The sequence below is a fragment of the Natrix helvetica genome (assembly GCF_964273705.1).
Source record: "Natrix helvetica genome assembly, chromosome: 4".
NCBI lineage: Eukaryota > Metazoa > Chordata > Lepidosauria > Squamata > Natricidae > Natrix > Natrix helvetica.
The window spans coordinates 93,846,726-93,873,617 of NC_138550.1; the positions used below are offsets into that span (position 1 = coordinate 93,846,726).

Sequence of the window (26,892 nt, forward strand, 5' to 3'; positions counted from 1 at the left end):
ATGACAGAACAATGGAGAATAATAGAATCAGTCCTCATAAGAATAAATTAACCAGAGATACACATAGTTTCTATTTCTTAGGATTCTGACATAGATTGAATATAATAAATTGAGATGGGGGAAGAAAAAAAGCTTCATGCCAGGATATTGCAATTTTACTCAGATATCAGTGGCAGCTTGCCTACCCTGCTCCACAGTGTAATTATTTCTATATCTATTTTGAACATTTTAGGTTAGGCAACAGTTGGCTATTTAAGTTTATTTCTGGTGTCTAAGATTTCAAATGTTTAAATAGTTTGATCAGTTACTACTCACTTTTCACTCTCTCCCAACCATTTTGAGACAAGATCTGAAGATGACACAGAGAAGAATGTAGAATTGTTAGCTTCTGTTGCAACAGCTTTTGCCAAGTAGGATTTCCCGGTTCCTGGAGGTCCAAACAGAAGGATCCCTCTCCAGGGAGTTCGTTTCCCTAAAAATAAATGAGTGACATGATACATTGTGTTTTTGAAAATCTAGTAAGTTGCATGCAAATTTAGCACATAAAAAGCAGTCACAACTTCTCAAAAATATTTTAATAATTTTTAAAAAAATCTCTTTTGCACCCCATTTTTGCTCAGGCTTAATATGGATAGCTTGGTCAGTATAGTGGTACTGTTATTTAATTCCAGGTTAGAACTTAATTGTAGAGAAGGAAGTTGAGCTGCATTGTGAATTGGATAGAGCTGATGGCACTTGGCTATGTCCTCACAGGAATTCTGTGCAGCACTCAATGCAGGCTAGATCATTGTGGGAGAGTTCCTGCAATCCATACAAACATGACCATCCTTAACAGGATTTCTTTCTGTCCAAAGCTAACACCAGATTGAGACTCATAGTGGAGAAGCTACTTGTGTTCCACGTCTTGGAAGTGGAATTACAGAATCCCAAAACTTGGGGGATTAATATCATATTAAAACAATCATCACCCTGGAACATTATGTATTCATCACAATAATGAAATTGTCCCAATTGTCATTAGACCCATACTCTTAGCCATACTGACTAAAATACTGCAATTAATTATCCTAATGTATTTCAATAGTACCAGATTGAGGTTGGGTGGTTTAAAACAAGAAATACGAATAGTCTTTGATTTACAACAACAGCCCAAAGTTTCTGTTGCTAAGTGAGACATTTATAACGTGAGTTTTGCCCCATTTTATGACCTTTCTTGCCACAGTTGTTAAGTGAATCACTGCAGTTGTTAAGTGAAACTGGCTTCCTCATTGATTTTGCTTGTTGGAAGGTTGCACAAAGGGATCAAATGATCCCGGGACACTGCAACCGTCATAAATATGAATCAGTTGCCAAGCATTTGAATATTCATCATATGAGCATGGGGATGCTGCAATGGTTGTGTGAAAACGGTCATAAGCCACTTTTTTTCATAAATCACCATTGTAACTTTGAATGGGCACTAAATGAACTGTTGTAAATCAAGTATTACCAAGGATTAACTGTTATAAATCAAGGATTATTTATTTGTGTAATAAAATTATATAAATTTTATGTTGAGCAATCTTCTCTACAGTGAAACTGAAACCAGTTGAGTGTTTTTATGAACTTCTATTAACGAGTAAGATTAATAGCTTTTGTAGTTAGAATTTCTTGGCAGACTAAGATTATATTTAGATGATGAAAAACATTATCACTTTTTATTCTTCCCTTCAAGGAACATGGTCAGTACCTAATGCTTCTGCTCAGCCCTTTTTATATCCAAATATAGTTAATTAAGCTGACTGGGAGATACTAATCTGGATGTTTTCACCCTTAAATCTCACTTCCCTGAGCTCTACATTACACTAGTTCTACGTATTTGATGGAAAGCTCCCGTATCCAACAAGTTCATCAGTAATAAAGATACAAATCTTGGCCATTGGTTCAAGAATTAGCAGTGTCTATTCAAGCACATGACTAGCATAAAGAACAAAAGAAATATACAACAAAAATGGAGATTTTTACTCCATTACGTAGCAATAAAATTCCATAGAGATATGTAACATAAGTCACCCAAAAACATCCAATCAGGTAACTTCATACACTCATATTCTTGCATTTAGCCATAACTATTATTCTTCCTTTGAGAACAGATTTCTCAACTATATTGCCTCACTTACACTGCATGTATCTTTCTTATGAAAGCTAAATGACCTTAGTTGTACTCTCTATCTGAAAAACCTGAGGATTAGACCAAGAAGGCACTGATTGCATATTCACTTGCTTTTCACCTGTAAAAAGATGAGGAAATTTAATGGGCAATATTACTGCTTCTTTAAGTGCTTCTTTTGCTCCTTCTAGTCCAGCAACATCATTCCATTTTACGTTTGGTCGTTCCATGACAATGGCACCTGTAAAGCAAAAGACTATAGGTCAGGCCTGTCAAACTGGCGGTCCGAGAGCCAGATACATCATGTGCAGACCACACCCACCCTGGCTCTGCAAAGGCAAAAAACGTCGTGATACATCACGATACGCCACGTGATGCAATCGAGTTTGACACCCATGACATAGGTAATCACATTCCGTACTATTATTCCTTATAAATTATCTCCTTTAGAGTAGAATCTGAAACAAAATGTTTGACAATCAATAGGAGAATGCAACCAGAGCATATTTATGGTTTCAGACAAAAACAAGTGATCAAGTTATGGTCATTTCACTACTTGAAATACTATTCTAATCCAAAATAAGTGCAAATTGCTACAATACTATCACTAAATTTCACTGAATGATTGCCAAAATGTAAAGATCCTATATGTTTTTCTGTAAATCTGAATTTTAACTTGATTACAATGAACCAAGACACATGGGTTCACCTTCCAAGAAGTAAACAGGGAAGATTTATTTCGTGCCCTTAGACTGCTGTGAAATCTGTAAAACAGCCCCATGCCTTTTTATATAATTCATATAAATTCTAATAAAGGAGAATACTTCTAGCTCAAGATTGACATGATGCTTACTATTATATTCTAGAATATAAACTGACAGCAACCTGTACTCCTTACGAGCACTGATGTTGTTATCTACTTTGGGTAATGAAACGTCTGCAAGAAAACAAGCAAGCTCAGAGAGCACCAAGGACCCCCTCATACCAATTCACCATAGGCACAGTGATGCTAAAAGGTTTGTGGATGCATTGGAATTTTTAATATTTCTGCATAAATGTGAACTAAAATGAGATCTCTTCTCCCAAGCAAGTCCTAAAACTAGACAAACAACCAAATTAAATAAAGGGGCCAAAAACATTATGCTTGTCTATTAGTTGAGGAAAATGATCCAAAGGTTAATATCTGAGTGCGGCAAAAGAATATGAATCTCTAGGATTGTAACTTCATTTGAAGGGAAAATTAGAGTCCGGCATTTCAACCAACAAGTGGAGGAGGGGCAATTCCTACATTATTCAAAGAACAGAATTCTGGATATTCTCTATCGAAGAAGTCTGTTCTTCATAACACAAGAAGGGTGGCATGGTTCAAACAAATTTTTGAGCACTTCCAAAAAACAGTTGTTGATGTTCACCAGGCAGGAAATTGTTATAGAACTATTTCCAAACAGTTTGCACTCCACCAGGCCACTGTCAGGCAGATCATGTATAAATGGAGGCAATTTAATGTCACCATCGGGTGGTCAACCAACCATATCACACCAAGAATAAGCAAATAAGAATACTTTAGGAAGTCTTAGATGTTATCTAGGATAACATCTGAGGAACTTAAGGCTTGCTTTTGAGAATGTCAATGAACATTGAACAATGGTGTGTATGGCAGGGTTCAAGGAGAAAGCCATTAGTCTCCAAAAAGAACATTATTGCCTATTTACAGTTTCTGAAACACCATGTCAATAATCCAGAAAGCTATTGGGACAATGTTCCAAAGTAGAATGTTTTAGCATCAATGCAGAGTGTTATGTTTGATAAACGATTACATTCCAGCATAACAACCTTCTTCCATCTGTGAAACATGATGCTGGCAGTATCATGATATGCACTTGGCACTATCTCCAAGCCAAGATAGTTTGACATCATTGATGGAACTATGAATTCTGAATTCTACCAGCAAATTCCACAGGAAAACATCAGGATATCTATCTGTGACCTGAAGCTCCAGAGAAAGTGGTCATGTTGTAAATGTAAGACAATAATCCAAAACACACAAGTCATATGGCCAAAAAAGTGGTTAAAACAGCAAAAAGTTAATGTTCTGAAATGACCAAGTACTGTCTGTAAAGGAGAATGGGCCAAAACTCCTCTGAGCCAATATGCATTTACAGTAAGATTGATTAACCATTATCAGAAAATTTTAGTTTGAGTTATTATTGATCCAGGAGGCTCATCAGTTATTGAAAGTAAAAGTTCAGATACTTTTGTCACATGTGATTTGGAGCTTTGAATCTTTTTCCACAGTAAATGAACAAATAATGGAATTGTCCTCATAAAACATCATAAGAGATGGCAGAGGATGATGCCAGTAAAGACGGCAACTCTGCCTTACATTCCTTAATTTTTTCATAATGGAGATTTTCCTTAACCTTCCCACAAAAACAAAGTCAATCTGCTAAACTGCAGCAGCAAACCATAAGAACTGAAAGGCTGGGATCAATAAGAAATCAAAATTATTTGAAAGAGGAATAACTATTTACAAATAGTCAAGAAGCAAAAAAGTGCATGTATTAGGTTTGAAAGTATCTTATGTGCCTTTTTCACTTATGAAATCCACTTCGTTATAAAGGTGATAGGAAAGTGCGCTTAATATGTAATATCTTGCAACCCTTCATCTGACAACTTGATAGAAACATTTGTGTTCAAAATATTAAGAGCTTCATGGAAGGCTACCTTGAAGTTGATTCTGTAGCTTCTTTTTTTCAGGATCATCTGATTCTCCTTCCCCATCACTATCATTCCTAATTTGGGTGTAAGTAAAGCACACAGCTAAAACAGAGATAAATTCTTTTGCTCAAATTTGATTCATTTCTAACACAAATAGTCTTCCCTTAGAGAACATACCAAAAAATACCGTAAGTTTGGGTTCTTATAAATCTTAAAGTACCGTGTTTCCCCGAAAATAAGCCACGCCCTGCTAATAAACCCAATCGGGTTTTTCAGAGCATGCGCCAAAATAAGCCCCTCCCCCCAAAATAAGCCCCCCCCAAACCGGAGTGGGAAGAGGGGGGGGCATGCCCCACGCACCCCACAGCCCTTGCCGTACCTACGGGTACAGTTTGCCGGGCAAAAAGAGGGCCCACCGCAAAAAGAGCGGTAGGCTAGCAATACGCTTCAAAAAAACCCTGTTCTGTCCCGATCCCGCGGCAGCAATGCACTTCAAAAAAACCCTGTTCCCTCCCTTGCAAAGAGCCCAGCGCAAAAGGAGCAGCAGGCGAAGCAAAGTGCTTCGCGCCCCATTCCATCCCATGAAAAAAAGAGTCCGCTGCAAAAAGAGTCCAGCAATGCGATCCCCCCCTCCCCCACCTAATCCCTCTCGCACCCCATTCCCTCCCGAGCAAAAAGAACAACTCCCACCAAGCCCCAATGATAACGGCTGCCTGGCTGCTTCCCTTCCCAACCTGCCTTTAGGGAGGGGGTAGCAGTGGGGGGGGGGAAAGCGACGCGTATCTTAGTGCTACCAGAGATTGACAGCTCCGCTGCGTTCCTTGCTGTTTCGTCCAGGGAAGCCCCATGTAAAAAAAAAAAAACCCATGAATTCAACTAGCGAGGTTTTTTTTAACAAGGGGCTTCAATGGGCGAAAGAACGCAGCGGAGCTGTCAATCTCCGGTAGCTCTAGGACACGCGCCTGGCGGCTCCCCCCCCTCTACATTGGTAAACATTGCTACAAATGAGACTCCAAACAAATGAAAGAATGGGGGGGGTACGAAGGCAGAGGACAGAGAATGAAACAGAAAAGGAAGAGAAGGGGGGAGGGAGGGAAGGGATATCCTAGAGATACCAGAGACTGACACCTCCTTCGGGTTCCTCGCCCTTTCGCCCATTGAAGCCCCTTGTAATAAAAAAAAACTTCCGTAGTTGAACTCATGGGTTTTTTTTTTTACAAGGGACTTCACTGGACGAATGGGCGAGGAACGCAGCGAGGTAAGAGGCGCGCTTCGCTTCTCCGCCCCCCCCCACCCTAAAGGGGTGGCAGGGAAGGGAACCTGGCAGGCTGCCTTTACCATTGGGGCAAGGTGGGCGGTGTTGGGCCTCGAGGCGCACCTCTTACCTTTCCAGGTCCGTCGCAGTCCTCGCCATTGTGTCCAGGGAAGCCCTGGTTAAAAAAAAACAAAAAACCTCTTGCGAGTTCAAGAAGTTTGATTGAACTCGGGAGAAGGTTTTTTTTTTTTTAACCAGCCGCTTCCCTGAGCACAATGGCGAGGAACGTGACGGAGCTGGAAAGGTAAAAGGCGCGCTTCGCTTCTCCTCCCCCCACCTGCCACCCCTCGCTCAAGGGGCAGCAGGGAAGGGAACTAGGCAGGCTGCCTTTACCATTGGGGCAAGGTGGGCGGTGTTGGGCCACGAGGCGCGCCTCTTACCTTTCCAGGTCCGTCGCAGTCCTCGCCATTGTGTCCAGGGAAGCCCTGGTTAAAAAAAAAAACAAAACCTCTTGCGAGTTCAAGAAGTTTGATTGAACTCGGGAGAAGGTTTTTTTTTTTTTAACCAGCTGCTTCCCTGAGCACAATGGCGAGGAACGCGACGGAGCTGGAAAGGTAAAAGGCGCGCTTCACTTCTCGCCTGCCCCAGAAAATAATAAGCCCTCCCCTATAATAAACCCAAGGCCATATTTCGTGGGGCAAAAGAAAATAAGCCCCTGTCTTATTTTCGGGGAAACACGGTATATTATTACCAAAGGAATAACAAAAAAGCTGTTTATAGACAAGATATAATTTAGTCTTTCTTAAGTAGATTCTTACTCTGACCTGGCCACTTACTCTTCTAACTCCCACCTCCCAAATTATATAAGATCTCTCAATATGCTGAGGAAGGCATACATTTATTCTTAACATGATTTCCAGTAAGAGTGAGTTATGGCTGCTGCTGCTATAGGGAGAAACCAAATAAGTTCAGTCGTTACAAAGCTCTCTCCAAACAGCATGGAAGTAGTTTTCCTGCCTTCAACAGGAAAAAGCACTGAGGCCCAAAATTAATTTGAATACAATAGATGCATCCGATTTTAAATCATGTTTGGAACAGATCCAACAAAATCAACAGCCATTGATTCTGAATTCAATCCGATATTCTATCGCTATTTCATGATTAGAAACAGTAAGTCTATCACAATTTTTCAAAAAAAAATGCAAGAAAAGATGGGCAGATACCCAAAGTCTAACTGCCCCCCCCCCATTCCCAAGATAGCCGAAACAGATACAACATCATTCAACTGATTTCAATTCAGCAAATGGGAACCATTTACAAAGTACCCCTGACAAAAGTTTGTAACCAAATAGTCTGGCCTAATTAACAAAAACCAAAAAGTTCTTCACTGATATTTGACTCCATTCCTTCCCTGTTTTGGGTCCTTGATTCTAAGATGTATGTTCATTCAGATATATACATGGATACATAAAAAACACAGGGTCTTTAGCAGTGGTGGGTTTCCATTTCTTTTCTATCAGTTTGCTGGTGCGCGCCGCTTCTACACATGTGCAGAAGCGTCTGGGTGGAGCTTCGTGCCGCCGCTACTACCAGTTCACACGATCTGAGCCGAACTGGGAGCAACACACCTCTGGTCTTCAGTACTATGTACTGAAGAACTAAGAGAAATTTAGAACTAAGGAGAAATTGCCTGGCAGTTAGAACAATTAATCAGTGGAACAACTTGCCTCCAGAAGTTGTGAGTGCTACAACACTGGAAGTTTTTAAGAATATGTTAGATAACCATTTGTCTGAAGTGGTGTAGGGTTTCCTGCCTAAGCAGGGGGTTGGACTAGACCTCCAAGGTCCCTTCCAACTCTGTTATTCTATTCTATTCTATTCTATTCTATTCTATTCTATTCTATTCTATTCTCATTGTTTCCTAACTCCTCTGAAAAGAAAAAACTAAAAGAAATCATAATGCATATAATTCTTAGAACCAAATATTTTAGAAACAAGTAAAATGACTATGTAAAGGAAAATGGTGATATATAATTGGAGTTAGAAAAATTTGATATTAAATGCAGAATATACTGTAATATTTCCATAATTTGCTAAAACCCAACAATATTTTGGGTAATTTTTTGCATGATACAGAAAGGAACAAATCTGTACAATAGGAATAAATTGGAATATTTATTGGAATAAACGAAGAAGATGGCATACCCTTTTTCATCAGCTGGACCAGATTCTTTCACTGGTTTAAGAGGAGTTTTCTCCTTCTTTTTCAAATACTCCTTCAGCTTTTCTGCTCTGTCCAAATATTCAGTACATTTTGCTCTGATGCTTTGTTTTGCTTTGTCACCCTGTGCCTCATCTGATAAGAAAAAGTCTTTTACTTCTTAAAGAAATAGTTACTTAAACCACACACAGACACAATCTTTCTCTTTAAAGCACTACAAATTGTTATCAGTGAATAAATTAGTCTTGTTTTACTGATTTTTCAGTTAAGACTCTGGAATAGCCTAACAATTATTACATTTTTAAAGAATGTTGGCTATGTTTTTGAACTTAAAGACAAAACAGATTAGGATATTTTTAACAGATTGGAACATATAAGCAAACAAATATGTACAGCTTATATACGTCACCAGACTTTTCCTCAGAAGGAAAAAACTATAATTTTATAGAAAACTAAAGAAAATGAGATAAGAAGAGATAAACTAAATAGTAACTAAATTCTTACTTATTATTTCTAACGAATTGGAGTGAGCAGGAAAGGTTAAATAACTTTCTAAATGTCTAAAACTTTCCCTTGAACTGTTAAATGGTCTTTTGATAGTCCAGAAAATGTAGTAAGGCACAAAACACAGATTATAGGCAAGATGAGTTGACCTCTTAACTGAACTTCAGTGTTCAGTTTATTTATGTATCTTCTCCCCCATTTTTAGTCTTCCGTCTCCTGCTACTCTTTCTCAAGTTAATTAATTTCCTATCTTCATTGCTTTCTCTTACTCTTTATAATTAATCTTACAATTCTTTTGGGAGGCATTCTTCACCCAACACAGAATATATCCATTTTCTGCCTTTTGCTCTCACTGATAGCCAACTAACATTTCTTTAAATATCTATTTCACAACAAATTCTTAAGTTCTTCCTTAAAATGCTAATGATCTTATTTCAACTGAAAGTCCTGACAATTCACACATTAACATTTTAATTTATTACTAAGTATTTCTACCTTTAAAGGGAATCCTTTAAGGGACAGTAGGATAGGAGCCTAATCAGAACAATTAACCATATCCTTCTCTTGAGGCTGTTAAAAATGTAAATATAATCTGTAGTTTTAGAAATCATCCCAAAAGTTCTAAAAGCCATTAGAAAGATCAGTGCATTTATTTTTGCTTCTAAAACAGAGAAGAACATGAAGTTTATTTCTAGCCACATATGTTTAGCATAATTCTTACATTTAACAACATGAAGAAAATACTGCACAGCATGTTGATACAAACGTAGGGCTTCCTCAAAGTTCCCTGCTTTATCTTCTTGTGCTGCTTTGCTAGCAAGGTCTATTGCTTTCTAGAAAAAAATATAATATTAAAAAATATTAGGTCAATTGTTCTTTAAGTAAAATAGGTTTTCAACATACAAACCCAAGAATATAGTATGATTACATTACAAGTCCATTTTGTAACAGCCTTAAACTATTATTGAAAGTTAAATCTTGTGTGTGTGTGTATCCTGTTTATGTTGCATTATTTTCTATGAATCCCACAAAAATATTCCTGCCAGGACCCAAACTTTCAGTAGAAGCTTTCTTTCTCTTCTAATCTGAGGATTTATTATCTCATACCAGGGTGGATAAAAACCAATCCTTTTTTTTAAAAAAAAGTTTAATTTAAATCGGATCTTTTGATTTTTATTACATTTATTTTAATAAAATGCTTTTGGAGTAAAAATCGATCTAAAGATAGTTTACTATTTAAGGTACATTAATAATTTAGTTTATTCAGCCTGAAACGGAGCTTAGTGTGAAGCTATATATTCTGCAATATTGGGACTGTCGGTAAATCAACAGCGGGTCAGAGGAGGAGCTGCTGCAGGACACAGATGACAGTTGTTCTTTAAAAATTATGATTTAAATCTGAGTTGATTTAAATCAAGCCTTTTTACTAGTGATTTTAATGATTTAAATTGTGATCAATTCCACCCTGCCTCATACAATATGTCAGTTTGTTTTTGTAATTGCATTTAATTATATTCCTACCTATAGGAAGCACCCACATTGCAATTGAAATCAATGAAATTGTTCTGTAAGGGATTACTAAGGGAAAGATATTGTCCCAAATCTAGCATGTTATATTATGGATATAGTGATGGTTAAAAATTATGATGACCAGGAACATTTCACTGATCTGAATGTGGCCTGAATTCCATAGAGATGTTTCATTCTTTATAATACATGAAATGTGTTTGCAAACATTTTTTTTAAAGTAGCTACTTAAGTTTCCAACATTCTAATAACATAAAATTTGTTTGCAAAAACCAGGAAACATTTTCTTTATAATGCCACACAAAAACTTCATTAGTATTTAATTATTTATTGGAAAAATAGTTGCATTAAAATTGTGATAAGGTAATAATCACTTTGCAAGAAATACATGCATATTTACCTGTATTTTCAAGTAAGACTTTTCATTTATAAATTATAAAAGTTATATTAATGAAATAGTAACTAATTCATTACCATGCTACTAGTAATAAACATTTTTTTCTTTTTAGCTGTATGTCAACACCTCCAATCAAGCAATAACTTGGTTTAATAATACAACAATTAAACATGACCACTATATACTTCCTGTGTGGCTCTGCAATTAAAGTATTTGTGGAAGAACATCGAGAATCAAGAAACGTGGCTACGATTATGCTACAGAGCCAGGGGCATAATCAAGTTAAGTTAAAATTGTTTCCTTCAACCGGTTACAAAGAGGAATAAATAAGAATACTCCTTACATTTCCACCCATATACAGGTAGTCATCAACTTACCACCACAGTTTAGCCCAAAATTTATATTGCTAAGTGAGAAATTCGTTAAGTGAGTTTTGTCCCATTTTGCGACTTTTCTTACCACATTTGTAAAGTGAATCACTGCACTGCAGTTGTTAAATTAGTAACACGGTTGTTAAGTGAATCTGGTTTCCCCACTGACTTAGCTCACAGGTGTCAAACTGGATTGCATCATGTGATGTCACATGACGTATCATGACTTTTTTTGTCTTTGAGGAGCCGGGGTGGGCATGGCCTGTGTGTGATGCATCTGGGCCCATGAGCTGCCATTTGGGACATCCCTTAGTCAGGTTGTCGCAAAAGAGGATCATGTGACTCTGGGATACTGCAACCATCATAAATCTGAAACAGTTGTCAAACACCCAAATGTAAATCCTCGTGACCATGGGGGATGCTGCTATGGTCGTAAGGGTGAAAAATGGCCCCAAGTTGCTTCCCCCCCACCCCAGTGGCTTTATAATCTCTTGTCAGTTGGCAAACGGTTGTAAGTCAAGGACTACCTGCAACAAGGACAAACTCCAAATTTTGAGTCTCTCATTCTGACTCTGACCTAGGGAGGCTTCTTGAGCTGTTTGGCAGAACAGAAATAAACAGGATAATAATATCATCCGGCAGCTGCCCCAAGGCATTTGAACTTCAACCTTAACTTCTTGAACCTAATAATCTAGGATCTGAACTCTTGGTAATGTGACTTCCTTTTCTCCCAGCCACTCCTTTAGCTCAATTCTCCTCCTCCTCAGTGCTCCTTTAAACTTCTTGTCTTACAAGTCCAGGACTAGAGAGCGCTGGATCAGAGAGAAGGTCCCGTTCTTCACACGGGGCCAATTACTTAATTATTCAACGTAAAGGCCCGATGAAGGCAAAAAAAAAGAGGGGGGGGGGCTTTTCTCTTGCGGGTCGGCCTGGAACGCGCCTCCCCCCCCCGTCCCCTCCGAACGTCATGCTTCTCCCACCTCCCTTTTGGAATGTGGGCGGCGCCTTTCCCACGCGACCACCCGTCCACCACCCGAAGCCAAAAACCTGCCAGGAAACGCTCACCTGCAGGTTGGAGTTGGCCGCCATGATGGGCGGGCGAAGGAGCGAAAAAGGACAAAAGAAACTGAAAGGGAAACCTATTGCGCGCCCACCGCCTTAAAAAAACTGCGGTCTACCTTCCGTCGTTCTGCGGAGACAAAATTATCTCTTAAATAAAAAAAAAAAACCAACCACCCCGAATTTCTTATTAACTTCCGTAATTCGGTTCCTACAGCCGGCCAAAATCGACCCAAACGGCTCTTCCGCATCCGCTGAAAGGGTGACGTCACACACCGCGCCTTCGTCGGAACAGGACCGACAGAATGTCAAAACCGGAAGTGCAAAATTATGGGCCGCTTCGTGATACCAGGGGTGCGCATGCGCGGCAGGCTGACCCTCTTCCGCCTTCTTGTTTGTGTGCCTCTGCTGCCTGGGGTTGTGTTTGGAGATAGTCATGCTCGCGGTTATGCGGATGATTGCTTCCCCCGTTGTAGTATAATTGTAAAGGAGCGCGCCTTTTGTTTAAAAGCAACTTTAAAAAAATGCTAAAGTGCAATCCTATTTACTGAATAGGCTTAGCTTAAATTAATGCTTAATATAATGAGGATGACTTCCTTCGGAGGAAATGGGAGATTGCATGGTTTGGTTTACGGACTAGTTGTTCTTGCTCCGTCTAGAAAAGCACATTAATGGTGCTTAGTGATAAACAAGTGAGCTCTCCTGTGGAATTAAAGCCCTTTGAACATCGTGTTGGGCGTCATTGGCATATTGACACCAATGGAAAAAGCACCAAAAGGCATCCCACCCTCGGAAAGCACCAAAATACAAGACGAGAAACAATGGATGGAAACTAACCAATGAGAGAAGCAATAAGGAGAAATTGCCTAATGGTGAGAACAATCAATCAATGGAACAACTTGCCTTCAGAAGTTATGGTTGCTTGAGGCGTTCAAAAAGAGACTGACGATCATTTATCTGAAATGGTATAGAATTTTTAAAATTCTGGGCCCATGGTAGCTCACCAAAATGAAGCACAATCTGGGCACTGATAATATTTTAAAAAATCAAGTCAAATATACTTCTAATCAAAAAGATATTTAGCTAAAGATAAAGAGATTTCACGTTATTAAGTGACCTATATTATTCAAAGTAAATTGCTTTCCAATAGAAGGACATAAGCTGAAAATACCTGAACTAAAACGGCAAACTGCAATAAATGTCTATGGAGATTCTCAGTCATCTAGGTCATGGTTGTCCCAAAGGTGCTTTTTAAAGAGGCCACTGGATTTTCTGGTTTTTCTTTGAAGAAGTTTTGCTTCTCATTCAAGAAGCTTCTGCTTTGACGATGGTTGGGGACATCTTCAAAGAAAAACCAGAAAGTCCAGTTACCTCTTGAAAAAGCACCTTTGGGACAAACTGCAATGAGATATTAATTCCTTGACTTATGTGCTATCAGATCCATGTCATCTCTTAGACATTTAGGATGATCTGATCCAACAGTGTATCCATCACCAATGTAAATGAACCCATCCTGCTTGCTGCTGGCCATCCTCTTCTATTTCTTTCCTCTTTTCTTACAGACTTTTCAGCTGGGTCTAAGCGTTATGTGCCCAACATATAATTTGAGCCTAGTGACTCAAGTGAGAACTTTGGATCGATTTGGTCTATGATCTGTATATTTTCCTCATCTGCTCTCCTCAAGAATCCTCTTCTGGATTGATGTCGGTTAAGGAGTAGATAACATTAAGGAATTCTAGATTATTGACTGTAGAAGGACATGACTTACTGTTGGGATGGCATACTTTTCTATGGTATAAGGGAACTAAAACAGGGTTATTTCAGAAGACACTATTTACGGGAGGCTTTGTTACTGAATTGGGAGAAGATCAAAAGGCAATATTATTTAAAAATCCCAGTCTGGCTATCAACAATTGAAGCTTTTTCATATCCAATAATATACAAAAAGGAACAGTTAGACATGGTGAAATATTGAATACAGAGGGTGAACTTAAATCTATGGAAGAGTTGAAACAGGAATAGGAATGAATTGGTTTTCATATGTGCAAATACAATCTAGATATGATAAATCTTGAAAAACGGAAGGTTTCTATGGTAAAATGACTGAATTAGACAAAATTTTGACAGGTATTGCTGAAAAAGTAATTTAAAAACTATATGGACACTTACTAGAGGTTAAATTAAAGGAAGAACAAGTTAAAGAATCTATGATAGCTTGGGAGGAAAATTTTGGACATGGGATTGAACTAGAGAAATGGCAGAAATTGTGGTCTCAAAATTATAAAATGAGAATGTCAACAGCATACAAGGAAAATTTGTATAAGATGTTTTATAGGTGGTACCTACCCCCAATGAGAATAGCAAGAATGTCCAAGAACAAGTCGGAAAAGTGTTGGAAATGTCATCAGACACCGGGTTCATATTACCATATGTGATGGACTTGCATAGAAGCTAAAAGGTACTAGACTAAAATCCACACGTGGTTGGAGAAAATGATACAAAAACACATAGACCTTAAACCAGAGATTTTTTTATTAGGAATCATACCAGAAACATATAATAAAGATCTGAATTATTTGATTGTAAGTGTTTTAATGGCAACTAGAATTGTATTTGCAAAAAATTGGAAAAATGAAAAAATACCAACGCAGGAGGAAGTTATTCAAAAAATAATGGAATGTGCTGAAATGAGTAAATTGACATTTGAAATTAGAGAACAAGCAGATGAACAATTTTATAAGGTATGGGATTTGTTCTACTAGTGGTTAGATTAAAAAAAATGGAAATGAAAAATCTTGGAGAAGTTTTTCATATTGTAATAATAGAACGAGATAGGTGATACCATAAAGACATATTATTAAATAGATTTATAAATGATGCAATGGAATATTGGTATATATATGAATCGAATATCTACAATATTTTGTTTAAAATGAAGGAATAACAATTGCAGTTGAATATATGATCTACAATGAGAATAATGTACCTATGTATACTTGATGGACAATCTGTGATTTTATATATAATTGAAAGCGGTGATACGCAAGTATAAAATGTTGGAGAATTTTTTCATATGGTAAGAACAATAGAATGAGATAGGTGATACTATAGACATATTATTACTAAATAGATTAATAACGATGTAATGGAATGTTGGTATATACATGAATCTAATTTTTAGAATATTTGTTTAAAATGAAGGAATAACAATTGTAAGCTGAACATATGATCTACAATGAGAAAAATGTATCTATGTATACTTTATGGGCAATCTGTGATTTTATATATAATTGAAAGCGGTGATGCACAAATGTTTGTAACCAAATGACATGCTATATGTATATGTATTGATGATGGTTTTATGTTTCATGTGTTGTTCGTCTTTGTCTAAAAATAAAAAAATATTTTTTTTTATAAAAAAGAACGGATCAGATGGGCAATGTTCCCCAAAATGTTGTCCTTGTCCTTCCCTGAGAGTGTCTGCACCAGAGACAAATTCCTTGTGTGTCCAACCACACTTGGCCAATAAAGACTATATTCTATTCTACTAAAAAAAAAGAAAAAAGAATCCTCTTCAACACCAAAGTTGAAAACATCAATACTTTTTGTAACCAGTGTCTTTAAAATCTATGTATATTAGTAAAAATGTTGGCTCTTTGAAGAATATATTAATAGTGAAAGAATGATTGGATTGACAGAAACTGATAAGCAGTTCTGCCTCATTGCTTCCTAGCTCATATACCGTAATTTTTTTAATGTCTGTATCTGTTTTAACGGATACGCTGCCAATGCTTAAAATATCTTGACATAAAGACCAAGGTATATGATGCTATGAATAGCTCAATGGATATAGCAGTTCCTTTGTCAGTATAAAGAAAAATAATGTAAACATCTTTCCTCTTTGTTTCTTATCATTAATGATAAGATTATCATTCTGTAATTAGTAAAGGAGTTTCTTGCATCCTGTTATGATATTCCATTGTTAAGTTTGCTACCTCATTCAAATGTAATGACATGAAACACATTTTCCTGATAATGGATAATAATTATTAGTTGTCCGTACTATCTTTTGTGGGATGTTTCAATCACTAAATTCATATATGTTTCTTAATCAACATTTTAAAGACAGCTGTAAAATGAGTGAGTGGATTCAAATGTTCAGCATTTCTAAGGATGTTAATAGGCATGTTATTATTATAAATTAAATTAAGGAGTTCCTGGTGCTCTCCAAGCTTGGCTGTTTGCTTCAGAGGTGGTATTCAGCAGATTCTGACCAGTTCTGGAGAACCGGTAGTGGAAATTTTGAGTAGTTCAGAGAACTGGTAAATGCCACCTCTGACTGACCCCACCCTCATCTATTCTCTGCCTCCCGACTCCCAGCTGATCTGGAGGAAATGGGGATTTTGCCTTAAGCTTCCTCTGGAGTGGGGAGGGAATGGAGATTTTACAGTATCCTTCCTCTGCCACACCCATCAAGCCATGCCCACCAAGTCATGCCACACCCACCAAACCACGCTCACAGAACCAGTAGTAATTTTTTTTTTAATCCCACCACTGGTTTGCTTGCAGACATGTTATTACCCAACCAGATAACTTCATCAGTGGGAGGAGGAGAGGGATTTACTGGCTATCTACTGGTAAATGCAGCTTGTCCTGCCAGTCTTGGAATGGGTACAAACTGATTCCATGATTAGGGCAGTGATTCCTCTCTGATAATTTATTTGGTGCTGTTTCCTGCTTATCTCAGTGTTGTCTCCTGGTGTATTATAGGCTATTTGTTTCCTTCTCAAGCTTTTGATTGAGAAAATAGTTTCCCAATTCAAAAGATAGCTAGTTGGTAACAGTTCCTTAATTTCAAGACATATTATTTAATGGGCAGATTCAACCACCATTTCAATTGGGAAAATGGTTAGCATCTAGGAAATTTCTAGAATTCAGACAAACTGACCCATCATTAGACACATAGACCACACAAACCACATTTATGCACCATTCAAAAGAGACAATAATAAAATCTAGGATGGAAACAAACGAGTGCATCCCCTCCAGCAGCCAATATTAAGATAAACAGGGATCAATACCAGCCGATGAGGCAGAAAACAATATCCTAATAAAGGAACCATCAAGAAGCAAACCACACACCCACAAAGGAAAGCATGCACTCACCCATACTGACAGGCGAAGCTGTTGTATATAAAGTATAAATTGTTATACGATATATAAACAGGCAGCAAACCTCTTACTTGCACTGATATTACCTATTTGGACAATGAAACATCTGCAAGCAAACAGTTAAACTCTTGGAGCCGCAAGGATTCAATCCCGAGCTACATTCTTCTGTTGAAACTAACTAGGTTCATTTTGCATACCTTAGTTTACAGTTAATGTTTAAGTACACAATAGCTTTTTAAAGAATCAACAGGCTAGATAAGCATTAAATATATTCATCTTTTAGTACTAGCCGAAGGATTAGTGTTAGCCAAGGAATGCTTTGGGATTTACTTCTGACTGTATGACTATAATTGCAGTGAAAATGGTGGTGACAGTGGTGGTGGGGAATCCACTGAGAGCATATTGGGAGGTTTGATTTAACTCCAAAAATGATGAAGTGCCAAAGAGACCAGTTATCTGTGGATTCAGTTTTACCTTTTAATGTAAAGTATTGTATGGGTTCAAATACTGATTCAAAGAAACTTTCTATATTTCCCTTCAATAATTTAGTAATTAATTTCTAGGCATCCATAGGAAATGGATGGATTTCTCTCTGATACAGATAGCTTCAGACAAATACTTTTGTCAGCCTAGCTTAAGGAGAGGAAAGAACTTACCGTAATTTCTACTCACATCTGATAAAGTGATGTTAATTGCCCGCTCAATAAAGGATAATATTTGTAGCTCACGGCTGAAATGAAGGGTTCTTTGTGCTCTCGGCTTGGCTGTTTTCCAAATGTTTCATTTCCCAAATTAGGTAATATCAGTGCTCCTCTGTTGTAATTACCCTCTTCTGTTGTTGTTTTTGCATTTTAAGAATATGCAGATATTTTTTATGAAGATGTGTTGTTTTCTAGTACGTTTTTCCAGCAGTGTTTTCAAAAAGGTGCAATTAAAAAAAAAATCATCACAATCTATTATTAACTGTTCAGAATGAAATGACAGGCGTTTCCTGAATATGTTTTTATTGAATAGTCATGCACATGTGTATTAGCAGGTAACTTTAATTACCAGCATAATCGTTACTTGGGGCACTTTGTACTGGAGAAATGGTAGAGTGTCAGTGTCTGGGTTGCTCTGCATATATTCGCGAGCTTTATCATTCCAGTAAGTCGTTTCACCTAAATGCTGCAGGTGAAGCTTGATTATTCTGACCTTCACAAACTGAACGGCTTCGATTGGTGTCAGGTTGCTTCTTTGCAACAGCTTGTTCAACTCAGCTAATTTGTGAACAACGTTGTCAAACACGATCAATGCAGCACGAACCTGTGGATCTGTCAACTTTCTGTAACAATATTTGCAGACTGGGTCACTGTGTGTTTCTGCTTGCTCTTTACAATACTCAACCAAAACTGTAACATTTCTCATCAATGCTCACAATGCAAAATGTCTGGAAAGCCATTGTACTTCATTCAACCGTCTGAAGGCTATCGATTCACACTCGAGAACTCCTGCTAGTTCTGCAAATGCCGTTTTCTTCACAGAAGAGCGGCCGAACAGAGTGTAGATAGTTCGTAGTAAAGTCTTGATGTCCTTCAACAGTGAGACGTGCTTACACGTGTCATCAATCCTCAGGTCTTCTCGATGTGCCACACAGTGCTGTTCAAGCAAATGGGATACATCTCAACGAAGCTGAGCAGCCACTCCGTTATTCTTATCCAGCATCACAGATGCACCATGTGACGTAAACATGACCATCTTTTGAATGTCGATGTTGTTCGTAGCATAGAACTCTTTTATGGCTGCTGTGATTGCTGTGCTGTCACACGTTGGCAACTGTAAAATTCCTACAAACACGGTCTTATAAATCGCGGCATTCGATGGGAGGAATTTCGCATACAAAATCAACATTTTGGTGACTGATACATCGGTGCTTTCATCGGCAATAAGAGTATGACAACTGGCATTACATAGATCACACATGAACTTCTTTCTGAACAACTGCGTTGATGCATTCCACGAACCCAAAGCCATAATTCTTGCTGCACCAGCTCTCCGGAATGGACACATACTTGCCTATGTGGTCATGTATGACTTTGACTGATAATATCGACATATTCATGTTTATGGCCAGCAACACATTATCGATCTAAATTTTGACTTCATCAGCATTGGCATTTCTTCGCAGTGAAACTTCTTTTCTGTCCGCTCTGTCTTCTGCACTTTCAGTCAGTAGCCTCTGCAGCCCTCCAGATTTCTGGCATCATAGTGACCGAATCCAAGTGAATCTTCTGACTGATATGACACTTCAAATAATCTATTTTCAAATCGTTTTCCAGCGGTGAATGTACAAGCTTCTTGGCATATCTGGCAAACAACATCATCGCTACTTTCACGATAAGTGAATATGTCGCCTACTTTTGTTAACTGTTTTCTAGACGAAGTCAGCAGTTCAGTCTCTACTAATTGTCTCAACCATTCTGGTTTAAACTTCAAGCTGCACTTTTTCTTCGTAACAACGTTTATTCCAGTCTTATCATTAGCTTTACGTTTCAACATCAGTTCTTTACAGCAAATATGCAAATAAATGAAAAATACGAGGCCTATCAGTTAGGGCCTACTCAGTACTCACTATAAATACTCTGACTCAGATACTAGCAGAACACACTGCCAGACTCGCTGCTTTGAGCAATATCGCAGCTAGGCAATTAGCCAACTTTCAAGGATGCGGGCACGGCTCAGTTGCTCCCCGACTGTGCTGGAGCGTCCCGCCTACTGCTTGTCATTTGACACTCGCCTAATGTCACTTGACCTACATCTAGTCTCCACTCTCCAGACTAAAGTCCAGAGTCCAGCGGCTTGATTTCCATCAAATGTTCATCACGCTGTGACATTAAAAATCACTGTACGGCAGTTGGAAACTGTTGTGGGGCATTTTCTTGTCACGTGCGCGGCCGCACAACGTAGAGGGAACATTGCTCCCCAGCCCCCAACAGCACTCTGGAAGCCTCCTAAAGGCTATGCATGGCCATTTTGGTGAAGGGGCGGGGTTTCAGGAGGCCAAAAATGCTGTATTCAGTGTATAAGACGCACCCAGATTTTCAGCCTCATTTTTGAGGGAAAAAGATGCATCTTATAGTCCAAAAAATATGGTACTTAAGTTCATATTTTGTTGCCTTGTGTTAAAAATAAAAATAGAGTTACTAACATTAACATAAGACATGAGACACAATATTTTGTTCCCAAAGAGTCTCTTTACAAAACATTTGGAGATACATTATACCAGCCCTATTTTTCAAGTCATCCTTGTTCCATTATCACTGAACCATTTCTCCCAGACTCTTCCTAATTTATAGCAGTGAGGAGGTGCAGTACCTCAGTAAATAAAAAATAAGCATAGAACAAATACATACTGACATTTAACTGTTTGCATTTAACTAATGGTTCAGTGGCTAAGATGCTGAGCTTGTCGATCAGAAAGGTTGGCAGTTTGGCAGTTTGAATCCCTAGCGCCGCGTAACGCAGTGGGCTCCCATTACTTGCCCCAGCTTCTGCCAACCTAGCAGTTCAAAAGCATTTAAAAAGTAGAAGTAGAAAAAGTAGAAAAATAGGAACCACCTTTGGTGGGAAGGTAACAGCGTTCCGTGCAGCTTTGGCCTTTGCTCATGCTGGCCACATGACCACGGAGATGTCTTCAGACCGTGCTGGCTCTTCAGCTTTGAAACGGAGATGAGCACTGCCCCCTAGAGTTGGAACAACTAGCACGTATGTGCAAGGGGAACCTTTACCTTTATAAAACTGCAAAGACTCGTCCAGGCAGTCACTAGGAGTCAAAACTCCCTATCTCTCCCTCTCACCCTCCCTCTCTGTGTCTCTTTTTGTAACCATTACCATCACTGCTGGTTCCAGATTTTGGATAGTCTTGGAGGAGCACCTTTTAAACTTGAACAAAGCTTTAAAGGCAATTTTCAAAGCTTTGTGCCAAAAGCAATGACCTTGCTGTTGGAGCATTGGGCTCTCTGCCAACATCCCTGGATGCCTTTCCTGTACTTCGTTCTGTGCTTCTAGAGTTACAAGGAGGCCACCTTGTGTCTAGAAAGAGAATATTAATTTCTGTTAAATCTTGCGAGGGAAAAAAGGTAAAGGTTACCCTTGTTTAGTCGCGCCTGACTCCAGGGGGCAGTGCTCATTTCCATTTCCAACCCGAGGGAGCCACCATTGTCTAAAGGTGTTTCTGTGGCCATGTGGCTGGCATGACTATATGCTGAGGTGCATTAAGCACAGAGGTGGGTTCCTACTGGTTCGGCCCAGTTCTGCTGAACTGGTAGTGGTATGGCAGCCTGGGTCACTGGAATTGGCAGCGACCCAGGCCTGCCACTCCCCAGAACTGGTTTCCCGGTCACAACCATCACCATCTTTTTTTTAGTTCTGCACATGCGCAGAACAATTTTAATTTAACTGCTCATGCATGTGCATCCAGTGTGGGCACGACAGAATTGGCAGTAAAGCCGACCAGAACCCACTCCTGATGACACACTGCTACTTTCCCACTCAAGTGGTAGCTATTTATTCATATTTGCATGCTTTCAAGCTGCTAGGTTGGCAGGAGCTGGGGCAGGAATAGGGGCTCACTCCATCTCACATACTGTTTGGGTCTTGAACTGCCAGGCTTCCGGTCGACAAGTCCAGCATATTTGGTTCTCCTCAAATGCTGTAGATTTAGCCTTTAGAATGATACCTAGAGCGCACTTTCCTTTTTAAAAAAGCTCTCAGGTCTCAGGACAGATACAGATATTACATTAGGTAATGCCTTCATGTACTGATAGTCCTTGGCTAATGACCAGTTGCTTAGCAACCATTCAAAGTTACTACCTTCAGGCAATATGACCTGGATTCAAAGTTCTGATGATCAGGGTCCCTCTGCAGAGTTGTGACCAAACTTCAGATGCTTGGCTAGATAGACATATTGATGACCATTTGCATTTGCTGTGTCAACATGACAGCCTTTTTTTGATGGTTTTGTTAAAAACAGGCACTTCTGGTTTTTGGCAAAACTACACCATACTGAACAATTGGTTTGCTTAATGACTGTGATGTTTGTTTTATGACGGTAGTGGCTGCCTTATGACTGCTGTATTTGCTTAATGCTTGCCGCAAGCAAGGTTTGGAAAAATGGTCATATGATCGACCCACTTTACGACAATGACAATGACAATGATATTTATTTGCCGCCGTTCTCCTTGCCATGAGGCTACTACCCCAGGTGGTTGACAATCATAAAAAAAAAAAGAAGAAAGAAAAAAGGAGTTTAAACAAAGCAAAAGTAAAATAGAACTATAGAACAAAAAAACTATGGAAAAAGAAAACAAAGAAAATACATGGTTAAAAAAAGAAGGATGAGTGAGCAGCAGAGAACTGGGAGGGGGAGGTGGCATCTGCTACCAACCTACCCTGTTGGGTCTCCAGGCAAAGGCTGTTTAGGCTCTTATGGAATGATAAGAGGTTGGGGGCAGTTCTTACCCTGGAAGGCAGGATGTCCCAAAGGCGCGCGCGGGAGGGGGGGAGGTGTTTACTGCGGCAAAGAAGGCTCTTTTTCTGGATCCCAACAGTTTTTTGACTGTTGGAGTCTGCAATAGACCCACTCTGTCAGCCCAAATAGGACAGGCTACAGCAAACAGTACAGTTCATGAGGTAACCTGGACCTATGCCATTAAGGGCTTTAAAGATCATAACCAACACTCTGAACTGCCCTTGGAAGCAGACCGGTAGCCAGTGTAGTTTGTGAAGCACCAGCGTAATACCGTCTCACTCTCTCACCCTCATAACAGTACAGAGGTGGGTTGTTCCTGGTTTTACTACCGGTTTGCTTTGCATGTGCGCACAGTTCAATAAAATAAAATGCCGGCAACAGCAGCGGCAACCGGGGAACCAGTTCAGGGACGTGGCCAGCCTGGGTCACTGCCGGTTCTGCGACCCAGGCCAAAATACCACTAATGGTTTGGCCGAACTGTGCTGAACTGGGAGCAACCTACCTCTGTAACAGTACTTACTACTATAATGGGCAGGGTCCATTACGATCACAAGGACTTACTTCAATGAGATTTTACATGACTTCCATCTTCCCTCCTAACTGCAGAAATTTCTCTATTATAGTTGTTTTACTGGGTGGACCACTAGGTGGCAGCACATGACTAGTGTAGTCTTAGGATGAGTCCAAACTAGGACAAAATTGCTCCTAGTAGGGTAGGCCTGGTCTTATGAGCACAGATGAACCCAAAATTCCCGTTGCTAAATGAGGCTATTGTTAAGTTGTTGTGCCTTATGACCTTTTTGTCACAGTTATCAAGCAAATCCCCACAGTTATTAAACAAATCACTACAGTTTTAAGTGTGTTCAGCTTCAGATTGTTCCGGCTGCACCAGTAATAACAAACTACTTCAGTAGTATTACTAAGAAAAGTACTTGATTACATCCATGAATAGAAAGAAGGAGCCACTTTGGTGTAGTGGTTAAGGTACCAGGCTAGAAACTGGGAGGCCAGGAGTTCTAGTTCTGTGTGAAACCTAATGGGTGACCTTGGGCCTGTCACTTTCTCAACTGTAGGAAGAAAGCAATGGAAAACCACCTCTGAAATTTTGCCAGGAATACAGCAAGGTGTAGACAGTTCCCAGGAGTCAAAACTGATTTGAAGGCACCTCCCTCCCATGCATCCATGAAGTCACTGGGGTGGAGCTCAACTTTTTTACCTGAAGAACACAAAAAGGCAAACTGGTATTTTGCAATCCACACAAGCTTTCCTAGGATTTTAAACTCCTGACAGGCATAGCTGCAAAATAGTTTTTTAAAAAGTATATTTGTATGCATGTATGTGTTAGATATTTGTTCTAAGTACAGTGGTTTCCACCACGGTCCTCTGTTCCGGCGGGAACAGAGGTTTAATCCTATTGGTCGAAGGATCTGACAGTTCCCTATAAAAGGGCTGCTGTCAGACTCAACCTTCGCTGGATTGTTCTCACTTGTTGTACTTAATAAAGAGCTGTTGTTACCGTTAGTCTGTGTGTGCCTATCCATTACCCGATTAAACACTGGCGACGAAGGTGGGATTGGAAGGCAACTAGGCAAACCAAAAAGAGCATAGCAATCCAGCAAGTCCATCCAGCCCGGAGCTCAGCGCTGCTTCAAGCAGCCATTTTTGAGCGGCAAACTCAAAACGCTCTCAGAACACAAAATGGCCATGCTTGCCCGACCGACTCCGTATGATCCAGTCACCGAGCACTGGGACTCGTATATGCTATAGTTTGACTGTTTCCTTGAGGCCAATGACCTCATGGGCCTTTCTGAAGGCCGCAAGAAGAACATGTTCCTCGGATACTGTGGCCAGGAAGTGTTCGAAACGGTGAAAGATCTCTCTGAACCAATGCTGTTACAATCGGTCACTTGGTCTATGCTCCAGCAGATGCTGAGGACCCACTATGCCCCCAAGCTGTCCAAGCACATTAGCCAGCATGAGTTTAACATCAGAAACCAGAAGGAGGGCAAATCGATCAATGAGTACGTTGCGGCGCTAGGAAAAGCTGCAGCATACTGCGAGTTCCGAAACCTGGCCGAGCTGATTCTGGACCGCATAATTTGCAGTGTGCAGGATATTAATTTACAGAAGAGGTTACTTGCCATGTCTGACCTCACTCTGCAAATTGCCTTGGACGAAGCCAGGGCGTCAGAATCGGCCGCTAAATCTGCAGAAACCCTGCAGCGCCAGGGCATCTTGCAGGACACGTGGAAGAGCGCACGCTCACATCGCAGGGCTGCAGAGGCTGAGAGCTCATAAGGAGAAGAAGATGACAGCTGTCGCATGCGCAGTAGCCACACCCACCCAGCATGCAAATTCAAACCGTGTCTCCTGCCTTGCGCTAGCTGAGGAGGAGACTATGTCAGATCAGCTTGCCGTTTCCGCGATGCTATCAGCCAGCGCTGCAAGCGAAAGGGGCACATCACCAAGGTTTGCCAAAGCAAGCAACCCCAGGCGACCTGGCAGCCAAGAAGCCGACCTAACCGCCAGCAGAGGCCTGACTAAGGTGCATGGCAGTCACCACCACGGCGCTCGGAGGGTGACACCAGAATCACCTACCACCCCTCAATCGGCCAAGTCCGCAGAAGGCGGTCAAAGAAGCTGAAGTTCACAGTCCTCATAGCCTGTTTGAGTGTGGACCATGCCGAGATGGAGATCGACACGGGGTCATCACTGACCATCATGCCATGGTCCACGCTCAAGCAGGCTATCCCTAGCCTGAAGAAGCAGCCCCTATGCGCCCCTGACATCCGCCTACGCAATTACCAGGGGAACCGAGTCCCCATCGTGGGCCAAGGCACCTTCCGGGTGAACTTCAACAACTTCAGTGGCCAGCTCCCGGTGACGGTGGTCAATGGAAACTTGCAGAGCCTCTTGGGGCATGACTGGTTCGAAGCCCTGGGGCTAGAAGTGACTGGTGTCAACGAGAGCACCAACGAACTACTCGCAGACCCTACCCCTGAGACATCAGTTTTTTACATTGACTGTTTAGAGACTGGCTCTGTCTTGTTTAGTAATGTTGCCTGCCACTCTGCCAGAGACTCCATGATCAAACAGGTTTTGAACTGGATGTGGAGGGGGTGGCCCAAGGGGCCTGTTGGGTCTGATGTCAAAATGTATTATCATAAGAGAAGTGATCTATCTGTTGTAAATGGCTTTTTACTGTGGGGAGACCGGGTCGTTGTTCCACCCAAACTGCGCATTGCAGTATTAGAGGCTTTACACAAAGGGCATCCTGAAATTGTCAGGATAAAGTCTTTGGCTAGGAGTTACGTGTTGTGGCCTAACATGGACAGGGAGATTGAAGAATGGGTGGCTATCTGTACACCGTGCCAGGAGTCCAGACCAGCTGCCTCAGAGGCGCCCGCTAAGGAGTGGGAGCAACCTCAAGCACCATGGTCTAGGGTGCACATTGACTTTGCTGGCCCAGTTCATGGCCAGACATTCCTTGTAGTTGTAGAAGCCTACTCGAAATGGCTAGAGGTAGTCCTGATGACCTCCACTACAGCAGAAGTGGTCATCAAGGTGCTACAGAGACTTTTCTCCATGCAAGGTGTGCCCGACCATTTGATCTCTGGCAATGGGCTCCAATTCATGGCCATGCAATTTGAGACTTTCCTAGCAGCTCAGGGAATCAGACATGCCCTGGTCCCGCCATTCCATCCAGTCTCCAATGGTCAGGTGGAGAGAATGGTGAGATCTCCAAAAGAGGCCCTCACTAGGATGGGCCCAGGAGATTGGTGAACACGGCTTGACCACTATTTGCTAATTCAGCACATCACATCCAGTGCCACTACAGGGAGAAACCCCTCAGAGCTTCTCATGGGTCGCCAGCTAAGGTCCCACTTAGACCGGCTAAACCCAAACTATTCTGCCTCATCGCTCCCTGACTCCACAAGCAAGTTTTGGATTTATAGCATAGAGGATTCAGTATACGCCCACAACTGTGCCGGGGGAACTCTGTGGATTCC

At 40.4% G+C, this 26,892-nt stretch overlaps 1 protein-coding gene across 1 annotated transcript in view; it reads right to left on the bottom strand.

The window, feature by feature from the left end:
* Positions 1-12,513, bottom strand: part of VPS4B (vacuolar protein sorting 4 homolog B) — a 28,022-nt gene extending 15,509 nt beyond the window's left edge. Inside the window, exons 1-6 of the mRNA XM_081952969.1 lie at positions 12,208-12,513; positions 9,569-9,680; positions 8,328-8,478; positions 4,874-4,941; positions 2,271-2,390; positions 316-472 (exon numbers count right to left, since the gene is read on the bottom strand). Coding sequence (XP_081809095.1) covers positions 316-472; positions 2,271-2,390; positions 4,874-4,941; positions 8,328-8,478; positions 9,569-9,680; positions 12,208-12,231 — 632 coding nt within the window. The 5' untranslated portion in view covers positions 12,232-12,513. The remainder of the gene's footprint in view (positions 1-315; positions 473-2,270; positions 2,391-4,873; positions 4,942-8,327; positions 8,479-9,568; positions 9,681-12,207) is intronic.
* Between the last annotated feature and the right edge of the window lie 14,379 nt (positions 12,514-26,892).